Below are 16,112 nucleotides of genomic sequence, written 5' to 3'. Positions count from 1 at the left end.
CAGAAAGCTGCCCACTGTGTGCTGTTGGCTGGATATTTTTGGTTGGTGGACTATTCTCAGTCCAGCAGTGACAGTTATGTGTTTAAAAACTCTATCAATGCTGCTGTGTCTTATCCACTCATACCAGCACAACACACACTAACACACCACCACCATGTCAGTGTCACTGCAGTGCTAAGAATGACCCACCATCCAAATAATACCTGCTCTGTAGTGACCCTGGGAGAGTCCTGACCATTGAAGAACAGCATGAAAGGGGGCTAACAAAGCATGCAGAGAAACAGATGGACTACAGTCAGTAACTGTAGAACTACAAAGTGCTTCTATATGGTAAGTGGAGCTGATAAAATGGACAGTGAGTGTAGAAACAAGGAGGTGGTTTTAATGTTATGGCTGATCGGTGTATATAGAGAGCTGCAGAAATAGTTGTGCATCAAGTAGGTTCTCCCATCTCTGCATGGGACATTTTAAGCTACAGTATTTTATAGTGACTGTTGGATTCTTTTTCATATATTTGATCAAGGCCTTCCTGCAGGAAAGTTCAATTTGGCCAGACAGCTAAAAAGCTTTTTCCATTTCAAAATTAATGTGGTCCCACTGTTGTCCTGGGAATCTTTTGACATTGTTTTTTATGCTTGCCCTGATCTATGACATGATCATAAAGTTTTCTTGATTTTTGTTGTGGACCAGATGTGCGCCTTTCCAAACTTTACTCAATCATTTCAAATTGCAACAGATGGACACCAATTTATGGACAGCTCTAGACACATCTCAAGGACCATTTAGGCAAACAAGATGCACCTGTCACAGCCCAGAATTCTTATTTAAAATTTAAAATAAGATCTATTTGAATAAGAATAAGATTCATTCAAAATAATATTCACAACACAATAAAGTGCACAAAAGTCAAGGGGTCTGAATACTTTCTGAATCCCCTGTATGTCACTCCTTGGTCTTTTAAACAAATTCACACCCTGAACAGCAGGAGCTTCTGGGAAAGGGGGAGGGCTGTTCACGAGTACAAAGATGGTCCACACGCATGCACACACTCACACAAAGCTAACTATTCCAGAGCCGCGAGCTGCATTTTTTAGCCCCTCTGAAAAGTTTCTTAGGAACATGAGAGTTATGATCCACAGGAAACCCTGACCCAGCTGCCTAAAAGAAAGAGTGCATTCAAACATGCACTCACACACACTCACACCCCAGACAGCACCCATTACATTATAAACATTTGCCCAACTCCTATATAACCTAAGTAACAGAAAGCCACACAAACTCACTCACTCCTGAGCACAAAAAGTCACACACAATTATACACACATACAGACTCACAAAGACACCCTCTTAAACTAAACTCCACACTGCAATTTGACCCCACTCAACCTGTGGGTGCGGGGTTGTCCCAGGCAGGGTGGAGTGTGTTTATATGTGTCTTAGTGAAAGATAGCACAGAAAGCACAGAGGGAATTTACCAACATAATTATCCTTTAGAATGTTTCTATAGCAACACTTTACTAACAAACTAAGGGGAACAACCCCCACACTAAACAAGGTCAGCTTTGATCATTTGAAATTTCATTAAGTTTAAATGTAGGCGCCCAGGTGGCGCAGCAGGATATTCCGCTAGCACACCAGCTCCGAGTTTCTGAACTCCTCGGTTCGAAACTCGGCATTGCTACTTGTTGGCTGGGTGCCATCTAGCGGGCATAATTGGCAGTGTTTGCAGGGCGGGATGACTGGACTATGTGGTAGGGGTCTTCAAACGCTGTGTAAGGACCCTGATTGGCAGATAAAGAGTTGCCTATGCAGAAGTGCATAGGTGAAAAAGGGTTCCGCTAAGGGCTGTGTGCGGGTCGGAGGAGGTGTGAGCAGCAATATACCCACCTCAACTGCAATCAGGGATCTTTCAGCAGCGGAAGACAAATTGACTACACTAAATTGGGAGAAAATGCATAAATAAAATAGAAAAAAAAGTTTTGAATGTAAAATGTAAACACTTTAATATGTAGGAACCTGATATGCTTTCTTTAAATTTTGTTTCTTATATGTAACAAGCCTGGCATGGCTTGTTGAAACATGGCCAGTAGAGGGAGCATGGAGGCACAGATGATTGATGAATCAGTTCTTAACTGATAGTCACCTGCACTTTGTTGAGTGTTGATGGAAAGTGCAGGTGGAAATGGAAGTGCTTCAGTGCTGCAGATGGAAGTGCTTCTATTTATCACTGCTCCTTTTTACAGATTACAGGAACCATGATGCTGGGCTCTCTAAAGTCCAGTTTTCAGCTGGCATAAGAGGCCAGTGCACTTTTATCTGTTTCTGGGAACTCACCCGGAGTCACAGCAGCAGGATGTTTGTGTGTTTTTAACTACTTTTATTTTCCCTTTACCTTCGTGGCTTTTTAGGCACAGTATTGTTTTACTCTGGTTAAAAATGTGTGGGGCACCTCAGTGGTGAGGCAGGACCCGCCACTGTACATTACAAGCATTCTTTTAAACCTTTTCAGTCTAATATTTTCCAACATAGTCTAATATTTTCTGAATCTTTCATTAAAGTATAATCTTTTCAATATAGTGTATGGGCACGAACAACAATTTTGACATTTAAAGTAAGAGTGGAACTGGGAAATAAAGTTAAGCTCTTGCCCTGCTGGATACAAAGATATTGATATTAATCTGTGTAGTTTTCTGTTGTTTTTTCTGATTTTATTATAGCATTACACAGCCTGACATTAATATATAGCCAAACTACTGTTTAAATAATTGCTTTTTTATTATGTAACGTCACTATGTCATGTTTTATATATTTTATTACACTGTTGTTTTAACTACACTATTTTTGGGGTAATATAGACAGTAAGCTACAGTTAACAATTTTAACCAGCAGAAAAAATAGCTTCTCATTTTCTCAATTTCCCTCAAAATTTAGCACACAATTATGTTGATTCAAATGGGATTTGTTTTGGTCAGTAGTTTAGCATACAAAACTAAAACAAGGCCAAACTTTGAAATTGTTTAATTCTGACCAATTATTTTTTTATTGGTGACCAAGAGCTGACATCTACAGAAATGGTACTTTATATTAGCTTATAGAAGCTGAGTGACTTTGACAAGGACCAAACTGTGATGGCTAGACGACTAGGTCAGAGCATCTACAAGCAGCCGATCCTTTGGAGGTTTCTCATATGAAGTGTCTAGTGCCTACCAAAAAAGGTTCAGAGAAGGACAAGTGGTGAACTGGAGACAGGGTCATGTTTGACCAATGTTTGTTAATGTGTGTGTAAAGAGAAGGCTATCCTGAGCTCTCCCACAGTAACTATCTCACTAAGAGCTACTGTAGCACTAATTGCTTAAAAATAATTCTGGCTATAGTAGAAAGGTGTCGGAACAAAGTGCATTACAGCTTATTGTGTATGAGTCAGAGTCAGAGTGCCTGTGTGAACCCTGTCAACCACTGAAAGCACCTACAATGAGCATGTGAGCATCAGAACTTGACCAAGAAGGCTTGCATGTGTGTGCATTGCTAACCCAGGGCAGTGGTGTCTTTAGGCAGGATAATGCTTTCTGCCCCACCACAAAAATCGTTCAGGAATGGTTGGAGAAACATGACAAAGTGTCCAGGGTGTTCACTTGGCCTCCAAATTTACCAGGTCACAATCTGATCAAGCATCTTATGAATGGAATGTGCAAGACACAAAAGTCTGATTCATGGAGGCCCCACCTCACAAGTTATTTAAATGAATGTAAAGAATGTAGAGGTCAAGATAATCAATTACATAAATTTGGTCTACACATATGTTACTGGTCCAATAACCACCTTTATATTTTCATACACTCAAAGATGAATTTCAAGTTATTGTTCTATTTTTTTAATACTGGAAAGTATGAAAATTGCTGCTTGGGGTTACTAAACATTAGATACTTATAATAATAATAATAACATTTTATTTGAAAAGTGCCTTTCATGACACCCAAGGACAAAAAAAAGAATAAGAAAAAATACAAATGAGAATACACATTTACAAACATGAACAAGCACGTAACTCAAGAGGGAGACCATTCCACATTTTGCGGCCAGTGACACTGAATGCCCTGTCACCAAATGTACGTAATTTAGAGGGCGGAACTTTGAACTGGTGGTAGCGCGAAGAGACTGAGCTGGAGAATATGATGTAGCAGATATATATAAGGAAAGACTTAGGGTTACTCAAACACTAATGATACTACAGTGGTAAGGGTAGTTTAAGCATAGAGGAAGTGTTTGAAGTCATAATTAAGTGCCACTTTGTATAACTAAGTATCCTGCGCTTAGAGCAGTTTGCATCGTCATGTCTGTGCATCTGACATGGTTCTAATCCAGAGGAATAACAGATTGCTTGCTGCTGGGATTAAGAATTGCCAACAGAATGTGTCCAGTTCGTACACACACACACACACACCACACTTTACACACATACTTCACTGCAAGACATAATACACAATAGTGGCGTGTGTGTGTGTGTGTGTGTGTGTGTGTGTGTGAGAAAGAGAAAGAGAGCAAAAGAGATGCCGTGATGAGGTCTTTACCTAGTGACCTTTACAAAGCTTAACAATGGCTTTCAGTAAACGTTAGTGAACTCTGCCTCCTGCTCACCCTCTATTGTTCTCTTCGTCTGATGCCTTTTTTCTTTCTCTCTTGTTCACAGCTGTTGTGTCCAAGCTGTTGACCAGCAGCCAAAAAAACTCTACCAAGTCAAACTAATTTATCATAGCAGAGTGGGTCAGGAGGTGGAGAACAGTGAGCCATAGAATGAGAGAAGAGACATAAATTCCCATGAAATCTTGTGTTTATGCTTTGTGATATTGTCCTGCTAGCATATAATGTTTTGTACTGTTTTTAGGGGCCAGTCACTTTACATTTTTCTGTGCAAAAATCTGGTGAAACAAGGTGAAAGCAAGGTGAAACACCTGACTTGCAAACTCACGTCTATAAACAATAGCACAGCTGGTCTGCTGGGTTGATATATGAAAGGCCAAGGCTTTGCACTGATTGCTGCTGTTCCAGCTAAGATTTAATAAAATATTACCATAATTAACAACAAAGTTTTGACTAAACCACAGTGGTGGACTTTTTCCGGCTCGGTCTGACCAAGCCCACTTTGCAAAGCGAAGTTTGTGGTATGACCATGCGTTTGCTCACCGATGTGCTAAAACATACACACACACACTGCCCATTAGTGAACGCTCTCTCACTGTTGGCTACAGACCCACCCCTTAATCATGCATTATACCAAATTACACTACCAAACAGGCTATTATTAAAGTGGCTACACAACACACACAGCATTTAGTGGAACTGCAGCATATTTAAGCTGAACCCTATTATGTTGACTATATTATTTCTTAAATCTATCAATTAATTATACATTAAGAAGTGTTCAACCATTTATTTTTATGTACTTCCAGTGCATAAAAATTTTATTAAAAAAATTATTAATTCATGAGCATTTATTAATAAGTTTGTTGGGAATTGTTGCAAAACTGTGATTGGCAATTATAGCTTTAGTAAGAAAGAATGAGCTTTTTGCAGCATTCGGGTTCAATATTGCTCCATTCCTCCTAGCAAATTCAAGTTTTAGACTTACAACTTAATATTATCCATCATTTTCATAAGATTCTGAATGCAGCCAGTGATGCACTGACTTCCATACTTTGGGTATGGGTTTTTTAGGATCATGGGTGCAACTCCTCTTTTTCCAAAAATGACAAGCTTAAATAATGCTTTTTCTGCTTTTTCCTTTGATCTGACCATTATCATTTATTTTAAAGCTTGTAGGCAAAGGTATTGAAGAGGTGTAGAAAGAAAACACTTGGTGCAATATATTGCTTAATGTTTTCTGTGTAACTGTTGTTCTGGCTGCTTTCAGGTCTTTTCAACACTTTTCAACAGAATGCTAACTTCTCTTTGCCTTGCCCTTCTCTCTCTTTCTCTTATTATTCCAAATTGTAAAACATTGTGTGGATCACCTGTAAAATCTTTTCAAACAATGTATTTTGTAATTGAATATGGCTTATTTATTTATTTTATTAGCAAGAAATAACTTTGCTAGAGTTTAAGTCAAGCACCCACCCCATTTTTATTAGAAGAATTTATTCATTTAGCAGGTGATTTTATCCAAAGCAACTTACAATTGTCAAATTGTAATCCAAATACGATCAAAGCAATTGAGGATCCAAGGCTTGCTCGGAGGCCCATGAGTGGAAACTTGGCAGTAGTGGGGCTTGAATCAGTGACCTTCTGATCACTAGTCCAGTACCTTAACCATTAAACTTTAATTTTAGAAACCCTTTAAATGATTTAAAATACACAACTAAAATACAAAACACATGCTGAGTACGCAATATTGACTTTAAAAATAATGTTTTGAAATTAGGCTTATTTTTTTCCTCTTTATCTTTTAAACTAGTCATCTCCAATGCTGCTTGCACAACCCCCAGTCAGATCAAAGAGAGACGGCACATGTCCACACCCCCTCCGGCACATGTCTAATCTGTGGCTGCTTCTTACCACCTGGCAGTGTTGGGTTCCCATACAGAGCCGTATTCCACCCTCTTTGTGTAACCCCCCAAACCAGTCTTGGAGATCAAAAAGAGACCCAGTTCCAACCTGTCCTCTCTCAAACATGGCCAGCTGTGTGTGTGGACACCGAGCTGGTGGCTCTAATGAGATTCGAACTTGAGGTGTTCGAATACATTGCAGCAGTGTGCTAGCATGTTAGACTGCTGCATCCCACTCAAGCTTCCTGAATTAGTGTTATCTTTTAATTAAATTCTCTTGTTTTTAGCAGTGTTGTCTTTGCTTTCTTTTTGTGGGTGACAGCAAAGCACTAAGCACCAATTTAAATTCTAATGTTGATATCTTATGACTGTAATTGCCGTTGTAGTATATATAAACATTACATAATAACAAGTGGTGTTAGTGGTGTAGTGTTATTTTGCATTACTACCTAAAGAGCAGAACCATCAATCTATGTCTTGAATTCCAAGCTTTGAATGGCTATGCTATTGTTAGGGTTTGAGAGCAATCACTTGATTACACTGAAACTTACTTTAGTGTTGTGCTACTTCAGCGCTCTGAAAACACTTTCAGGCTTTCTACAATGTATGTAGTGTTTTTATTGTTACACATTCAACTCAGTTCAGACAGTACAGTGGTAAAAGTAACCTTTAGTTCTGTTATATGACACCTTCAGGAAGGCCGGCAAATAGGGTCAGCACTCAATCACTTGATGCTGAAATTACCTGCTTTAATATGTTTGTGTGGGAAACATCACATGGGTCGGAATGTTTTAAGGTTTTTGGCTTTTTCGGGATAGCTTGTGTGAGTGTTTGTTGGGGGGGGGGCGGTATTGGGGTGGTTGTGTTTAAAGGATGCAAAATTGTATTAAACTTGCTGATACACTGTCCATCCTTTTATATAAAGCATTGGAAAGGACAGGGAATCATAAAGGAAGTACAGAGAGAGGGCAAACAGAGATGCCGCTGGACAAGTGCCCCAAATGTACTTAAGTGTTGTAGGCTAAACATACAGGCATCATTTTTACTGCATGATAAAAATGCAGTTATTTTAATATAATTTAATATAAATATATAGTTTAATATAAAAATATTTTAAATATAAAATATTTTTATATTTTTATAAAGTTTTTACGTTTTTCCACTTATTGAAAGTAAATAATAAACACATTTATTTTAGCTGTTAAAAATATATGATGCAGAATAGAAAAGCTTTTAGAAACAGCAATTATTTGTAAATTATAGATATCGTAATTCAAAACCATAGATGGCCGCTCTTTGGTTTGGGTGGCCCTATGATGGGTTGAGCAGGGTATTCCTGCCTTATGCTAAGTGTTTCCTGGTAGTACTGGATCCATCTCGACAGTTGGTGTAAATAAACCCCCCCCCCCAATACTTCATGTTTTTAAATGTTAAATAATGAATGATGTTTTGGCTGTAGACCTCAGTGTTGCCTCTGAAAAGAATTTCTCGCTGTACTGTTGTACTGGAAATTAAGCTGACATCCTAGGTGTGAGGAAAGCTTTTTCTCATGCAGGATCTGCGACTCTCCTTAATTGGGAAACTGGGTTAAAGGCAAGGGTTGCCCTTAGCAACAGGCCTCCCTCTAAAATGGTTCCCCACGCTAGACCCTGCTGTTCACACATCCTTGAAAAATCTCTCTCTCTTCTTCTTACACACATACACACTAAACAGTGCTTAAATATATTAATGAAAATTCATTAAAACAATGCAAAAGCAAGCATTTTATGTAATATGAATTATTAATATTCCAAAAATTTTAAGAAGCATTTAATTCTGTATGTAATGTATTAACAAGATTCTGATGGTCAATATATGTGTACTGTGTAAGTAAGGCACATCGTTGTATTAAAAAAAAACTGTATGAAACTCAAATACTTCTTTATCGTTTTCTTATAGACACAACTTGGCCCACCAGTGGACCAGGAGGGCTCGGCAGATGGTTTCCTGGATGATGAAGACCTTCTCTCTGGTTCAGGATCTGGCTGTAAGTGTTTTTTTTTTTTTTGTATTTCTCAGTGTGAGAATGTGCCTGCATATTTTTTCTGATGAATAGTACCCAAAACCGCATGGTATGAGGTTGTATCAGGTGCATTATGGTTGTTGAAATTACTGGGCCCAATTGTGGACCCTCATAGTCCCTGATGTAGGACTTTCCAAACTATGTTCATTCGATTCAAATTGCAGTAGGTGGGCTCCAGTTGTTTACAAAATGTAATTTCATCAGTTGTAATATTATGATTTGTTTAATGATCTAAAATCATTAAAGCATCATTCACAAAAGGCACAATTACGTTTGTATATCTGTGTGTGTGTGGGAGGGATTTGTGACAATAAATAGCAAATCTCTGATTATGAGTGTGTGGATGGCAGCTGTCTCATTTTAAAGTCCTGTGCAGACCTTCAGTTCCCACACCAGCTGGTATGATTTGCTCAACATCTTTTTTTCTCTCTTGCCCACCCTTTTCCTTTTTCTGCACACTACACAAGTACTTTAAATGCTTGACATCAAGGTATACAAAACTAGCATTGTTTAAAACATTAATTAACATTAGTTTGAGGTGCATGGAGAGAATTCTTTCTTTATGACTTGCAAGCTAATAGTTAGCAGCAGATTGCCTTTTCCCCACTACCATAGTATCATTAGATGTCAGCAGTCTGACCTGTTTTTATTTGTAGGCAGGTTGGTGTTATAGGCTCTTGTGGGGCATGTCTACAATGTCCTTAACACAACATTATTGTGTCCATCAAATATTTTCATCTTAATTTTATAAACCCAATTCAAAAAAATGTGACAGTAGGAAAAATGTAAATGAAAACTGACAGTAATGATTGAGATTTTTTTTACCTGTAAAATAATACAATTACAAGATTATTAATGATTAATATTATTATTTTTTGTATAAAGTCTAAATAAAAAAGCAAGACCCCTTCCATGAAAAAACACCTGTTTTCTGTTTTTATATGCATTTTAGCCAGATTTTAGCCAGTCTAATTTTGATATTGGGTTTGTAATATATTTTAGTACTATATAATATACACTGATAAGCTAAAACCACCTCCTTGTTTCTACACTCACTGTCCATTTTATCAGCTCCACTTACCATATAGGAGCACTTTGTAGTTCTACAATTACTGACTGTAGTCCATCTGTTTCTCTACATACCTTTTTAGCCTGCCTTCACCCTGTTCTTCAATGGTCAGGACCCCCACAGGACAACCACAGAGCAGGTATTATTTGAGTGGTGGATCATTCTCAGCACTGCAGTGACAATGACATGGTGGTGGTGGTGTGTTAGTGTGTGTTGTGCTGGTATGAGTGGATCAGACACAGCAGCACTGCTGGAGTTTTTAAATACTGTGTCCACTCACTGTCCACTCTATTAGACATTCCTACCTAGTTGGTCCACCCTGTAGATGTAAAGTCAGAGACGATTGCTCATCTATTGCTGCTGTTTGAGTTGGTCATCTTCTAGACCTTCATCAGTGGTCACAGGATGCTGCCCATGGGGCGCTGTTCGCTTGATATTTTTGGTTGGTGAACTATTCTCAGTCCAGCAGGGACAGTGAGGTGTTTAAAAACTCCATCAGCACTGCTGTGTCTTATCCACTCATACCAGCACAACACACACTAACACACCACCACCATGTCAGTGTCACTGCAGTGCTGAGAATGACCCACCATCCAAATAATATCTACTCTGTAGTGGTGCTGAGGGGGTCCTGACCATTGAAGAACAGCATGAAAGGGGGCTAACAAAGTATGCAGAGAAACAGATGGACTATGGTCAGTAATTGTAGAACTACAAAGTGCTTCTATATGGTAAGTGGAGCTGATAACATGGACAATGTGTGTAGAAACAAGGAGGTGATTTTAATGTTATGGCTGATTGGTGTATAAAAAAAGAACTATTGATCATTTGTCCTTAACTGGTTTTGTTAGAACGAGTTAACATAAATTTAATTTAAAGTTTAGGATGCAATGCAATACCATAATTAATCAACACACTAAATTATTGAGCTTTTTGATGTTATTATACAGTACTCTACATGACTGCTCATGAAGCAGATGTTTATTAATGCTGTTTCTTTTGTGTATTAAAAATATAAATTCTAACCTTTGTGTTTATAATGTTAACAAATTCAACTAAGTAGTGTAATTATGATCTAAATAATGTTAATTTGGTGAGCCTTAATGTAAAGTAAACCTAGATCTTTATAGTACAATATACTGTTCTATAAACAACTCCACTGTGTGTCCTCCTGTGTGATCACCTGATAAGTAAGTTTTATTAATGCACTCACTTGTGTTGGGTACAGTGTGTTCGAAGTGTTATTCATAAATGATAAGTGCTAAATCATAAGTGCTGTAATGGGGAAGTTCAGATTGCTGGGCATTACTTCCAAAGAGCTACACTGTTGCCTTCCAGTCAATTTTATGAAGGTATTGTATCGCACATTATAACGATATCGATCTCTTTCTGTCTCTTGCTATGTACAGTATCTGATATTGAGCCTGAGACTACTAAAATGGGTGTGTCCTTCACTACATCGGAGCCCCTCCCCCTTTCAACCACACAAGCCACTGGACAAGCTCCCTCGGCTCCACCTGCCGCAGAGCCCAGTAGCCCCCCAGTGCCAGAAATGGAAAATGAAAGTGGTATGGAGATGGAAAGAGAAATTGAGTTGGAGAGAAAGCAAGAAAATGAGAGAGAGCAGCAGGAAATAGAGCAAGAAAGGGAAATAGAAGCAGAGGATGAAATGCAAAGTGTGCGAGAAAAGGAAAGACAAAGGAAACTAGAGAGGGATAGAGAACAAGAACTTGATAGAGAGAGAGAACGTGAAAAAGAACTGGAACGTGAAAGAGAAATGGAACAAGAACGTGAAAGACAGCGAGAAAGAGCAAGAAGTACAGTTGCACCCAGGTTCCATCTGGTTCCAGCAATGACCACAGACTCTTCTCAGACTTTGTCTGAGACTGCCATGGCAACCGTCAACATGGAGGACCTGAGCACCATAGAAGAAGATTTGGACGAGGATTTGTACATCACCACAGAAACCTACCCTACCAATTCATTCAGCACTGACATAAGCACCACTGAAGCTCCTCCCACCACTGTTGCTTCCACCACAGCTAAAACCATTCTGAATCCAACACCCAGCATTGCTCCTCCACGACGACGAAAACCACATCCCACACCCAGTGTTGCCCCTCATCGACCACAGAAACCACAAGTTGTTCCCAGTGAAGCCACACCCACTGAAAGCATCACACATCCAATGACATCTACTTTACAGGTAATATACAGCATTGAAAAAACAGGGGGTTCAAAAAAATTCGGGAGGTTGAGAATTCTGATGGGGACTCGAAATTAAATCTCTTTGAGGTGAAGGGTGGGGCAGTTAACCTATCAAAGTGGGGTTTTACTTCACTTATTTATTCTTGGTGTAAATTGCAATGACTGTTTAGGAAAGAAAATATAAAATGTCAAAGGTTTGCTGTAATAATATTAAGGAACAATGACACCAATAAGGTTGTCATAGGGACAAGGTGGCAGCTTCAGCAGGAAATCCTTCACCAAAAGATGTTGCCATTTTCGCTCATGCACTCTGCACAGGTGCCTCTATCTGCTAACCAGGGCCCTTACACAGCGTAGTGCTGCAGGCCCTGCCAATTATGCCCGCTAGATGGTGCCCAGCCGACCGGTGGCAATGCCTAGTTTCGAACCGAGGAGTTCAGAATCTGGTGGGCTAGTGGAATATCCTGTTGTGCCACCTGGGCGCCCGCATGTTGCCATTTTTTGAGCGAGAACAAGTTTAATAAATATTAAAAAATACATTGTTTTTAAATATTAGATATACAAAAAATAACTCCACTAATTTTATACAGTAAAAACATGTCCATGTCATGCTTATTTACTGAGTTACAACTTTATAGGGAGTTTCATTTTGTTATCATCAACTGCTTTATCCTGGTCAATATAATATTGAAAAACACTGGGCGCAAGGCAGGAATACCTTGGACAGGGCACCAATCCATGGCAATGCCTCAAGACATAGCCAATCATGTCTGTGTACATGCCTGGCTGGCCAATTGCACCACTAAGATTTAAACCCAGGTCTCTGCAAAGGTGGACAAGCATAACAGAATGATGTGCCACCCAAGCGCTTATTTTATGAGGGTTTTTGTCATTTAAATCTGTGGGAAAAAATGCTAAAATGTGTCTGTAGTTTGGAGTGTTTATATTTAGAAATACAAGATACATTTGTATATTAGATGTGGTTATATTTAGATGTTTAGAGAAAGGCATTTGTTGGGGTGACAAATTGAAGGTGCTGACTCGCTTGCACAGCAGCCTTTAAGCCCAGGGTGCTCACTGTGTCAGCTGTGTTTATGCAGTTTCTTATTATTTACAGAATAACAGCATTTTAATTGCTCTCAAATTACATCTGACTGTTCAGAAAAATTTGCTTTTTGTTTTAATCAATTGTTTATACTGATGAACTAGAGTTGCTTAGAAATGGCTGTGTGCTCTATTCCAGACTTAAATTAGCCTTCTGATAACAGTCTAATGGGTGCAGTCAAACTAACCATATTTATATAGGCACAGAAAAGGCACCAGCTCTAGTCAATGAAACAGCTGCAGTCAATGTAGTAATGATAAATTAGGATGCTGTGCCAGAAAAGTAAACAACATTTTGGAAGGATGTGTTTCATTTCATATAGAAAGCATTGAAAATCCAAGGTACATCGCCCAGTAGCTAAAGTCATCCTTAATGTTCTGCAATCACCATTCAACATATGTTTTTCACACTGATATGTCCGATTGGCATAATAGGGGAGGCTTTTTGAAGTTGCATGCAGTTACTTATCAACTGGGTCACATGACTGCTAAATTCACTTAAGGTTATTAAATTGCACACACAGATCAGCATTCTATGTTTGGAATCTTCATGTCATTTTAACTTGAAGATCAGGGCCAAAGAAAGCAAATAAAAAGTAAAAATAATAATGAAAATGAAAAATGAAATAACACTAATATACATTAGGTTGGCACAACATAAAATGCTACAAAGATGAATGTGTTTTTTGAGTCTTCTTCTTTTTTGCTTTTTTTATATTTCCCTTTAGGTAAGAACTACAGAGGCAAGCATAAACAATGAAGTTGCAGCAGCTGGTCCCAGTGGGGACTTTGAGATCCAAGAGGATGGAGGTCGGCAAGGAAACGAAGTGGGGCAAGGCAAAGGTGTGCTAGACGTGGGGATGGAACCTGACTTGACTGGCAACACAATAGATTCAGGAAGTTCAGCTGCTCAGCTTCCTCAGAAAAATATCTTGGAGAGAAAAGAAGTGTTGATAGGTGAGAAAACTAGCTGACTTCCAGATGTTTCTGCATTTTTTAAATTTGTTCCAAGCAATGTGTCACAAATCATGTAAATGTTTGCCTAAATTAAGTGTGCTTATTATGTGTTTCTTTTTATAGTCATACAAAAGCAAGAACTGTACTGTAAATATGAACATGATTTCACCAATGTATTATATTTAGCCAAAATAGTGTGGTTGGGCCAGGGCAGTTTACAGTCAGTTTATTGTTTAATCCCAAAGATGTTGGATGAGGTTGAGATCAGGGCTCTGCATTTCAGTCAAAATCTTTCTCATCAAACCCATTTTTGCAAATCTATAGTAACCTTGCATTCTGCAAAGGTACTAAACATGATAGTTTTAGTTAGACGCAAACACTGTAAAATATTTGTAAATACTGTAGCATTAAGATTCCCTTTAGTGGTATTAAGGGGCCCAAGAAAACCCATAAAAAATGCCTCAGACCATTATTTGGCATTATAGTCACAAACTGCAAAATTCTCCTGGCATCCACTAAAGCCAGATTTATTCGTCAGTGTCAGATGGAGAAGTGTGAATCATTACTCCAGGGACTGTGTTATCACAGCTCCAGGGTCCAGGACCAGGTTTAGCAGTGACAAACTGAAATTTGACAAACTGTCCAGTTGGAAATGTGGCATTTAATGACAGTGGCACTGTTCCCGAGCTTCACAGTGTGAATTAATCCATTGCCAATGTTTGTCTATTGAGATTTCATTACTGTATGCTTAATGTTATCTACCTCTTGAGAACAGCTATGACTAAAATATATAAATTTACTATTTAGAGAAAGTATACAGAGTATTAAGTACAAGAGAGAGTGTGTTTGCACAAATATGTGCAAGTGTGTGTGGGTGGCATAGTGGTGAAGAAAATAGTATAGGTGTCACACAGCACCAGGCTCCTGAGAACATGGGTTTAAACCTCATGTCTGGTTACTGTCGATAAAAATTTGTCTACATAGGTTTTTTTCCAGGTACTCCAGCTTACTCTTACCTAAAAAAAAAACAGGGTTGGATTGGCATTATTAAATTGCCCCTAGGTTGAGTGAGTAAGTGAATGAATATGTGAGTTGGTTACGTCCTGTGGTGGACTGAGTTTCTGTTCAGGGTAAAAATCCAGTGTTAACACAGTGTTAAAAGGTTGAGTCAAACCTCCCATGTACCTGATCGGTTTAAAGCACTTACTAAAAAGAGTGTGTTGCAATCATTATTTAAAATCTCTCTCACTGTTTTTTTATTTTATCTAGCGGTGATTGTTGGAGGTGTGGTAGGTGCACTCTTTGCTGCATTCCTGGTCATGCTGCTGGTATACCGAATGAAAAAGAAGGATGAAGGAAGCTACACACTGGAGGAACCCAAACAAGCCACAGTCACCTATCAGAAACCAGACAAGCAGGAGGAATTCTATGCCTAAAACACATACAGTTTCCTTATTTACATCCTAACAAACGATCCTTTTTCCCCTTGTCTTTTCCTCCCTTCATTTCTCTTCCTCTGTTTTTTCCTAACTCCCACTTTTTTCCATGAAGAGTGCCTCTCACTCTGTGGACTTGGAACTTTATTTTAAATGGGAAAAAAGATAAACGAGAAAAAAATGAACGTTGCTATGGACAGAATTGTGGCAAATGGGCTAAGAGTAGGGATTCCATACCTACAGAGAAATAAAAAAAAAAGCTTTTTTTAAAAGAAGTATGTGTTGCTATTAATAAGTTATGGATTGTTGTTCTAAAATTATGACAAAAAACTTTTGTAAAGACACATTTGCTCTTCAATTGCACAATAATTCTTTTCACTGTAGTCAAGAAGCATAAACAAAGGAGTGAGGAAAGAAAAGAGGATGCAGGGGGTCATGGAGGGACAGAGCCGGCTGAGGGGTAAACTTAAACGGATGAAAGGGGATTAATTGTTGTGTGTTGCCTTCCATTTCCCTGGTGCTAGAAGCTGAACTCGGGCGTTGAAGTGTGCGTGCTTGATTGTGTGTGAGGCTGTGTGGCATGAAAGTGCTGCCATCTGTGTGACCTTAGCCCAGCCATACAGCCACACAGCCACACACGCATGAAGTACACAGGAGTGCTCCCTCTGCTGGTAAACGTGTATGTCAGCAGGCCTGGACTCGAGGACTAGTACTAATATTTTCAAGTAGGGAGGCTA

At 38.8% G+C, this 16,112-nt stretch overlaps 1 protein-coding gene across 1 annotated transcript in view; it reads left to right on the top strand.

Moving 5' to 3' along the window:
- Positions 1 to 15,650, top strand: part of sdc3 (syndecan 3) — a 44,838-nt gene extending 29,188 nt beyond the window's left edge. The window contains exons 2-5 of the mRNA XM_063013441.1: positions 8,478 to 8,565; positions 11,080 to 11,876; positions 13,711 to 13,939; positions 15,209 to 15,650. Of these exons, the coding sequence (XP_062869511.1) occupies positions 8,478 to 8,565; positions 11,080 to 11,876; positions 13,711 to 13,939; positions 15,209 to 15,375 (1,281 nt within the window). The 3' untranslated portion in view covers positions 15,376 to 15,650. The remainder of the gene's footprint in view (positions 1 to 8,477; positions 8,566 to 11,079; positions 11,877 to 13,710; positions 13,940 to 15,208) is intronic.
- Positions 15,651 to 16,112: the final 462 nt, after the last annotated feature.

This window comes from Trichomycterus rosablanca, chromosome 2 (assembly GCF_030014385.1).
Source record: "Trichomycterus rosablanca isolate fTriRos1 chromosome 2, fTriRos1.hap1, whole genome shotgun sequence".
In the NCBI taxonomy this organism is placed as follows: Eukaryota; Metazoa; Chordata; class Actinopteri; order Siluriformes; family Trichomycteridae; genus Trichomycterus; species Trichomycterus rosablanca.
The sequence above is the reverse complement of the archived record's forward strand: the minus strand, read 5'-3'. Positions and strand labels throughout refer to the sequence as shown.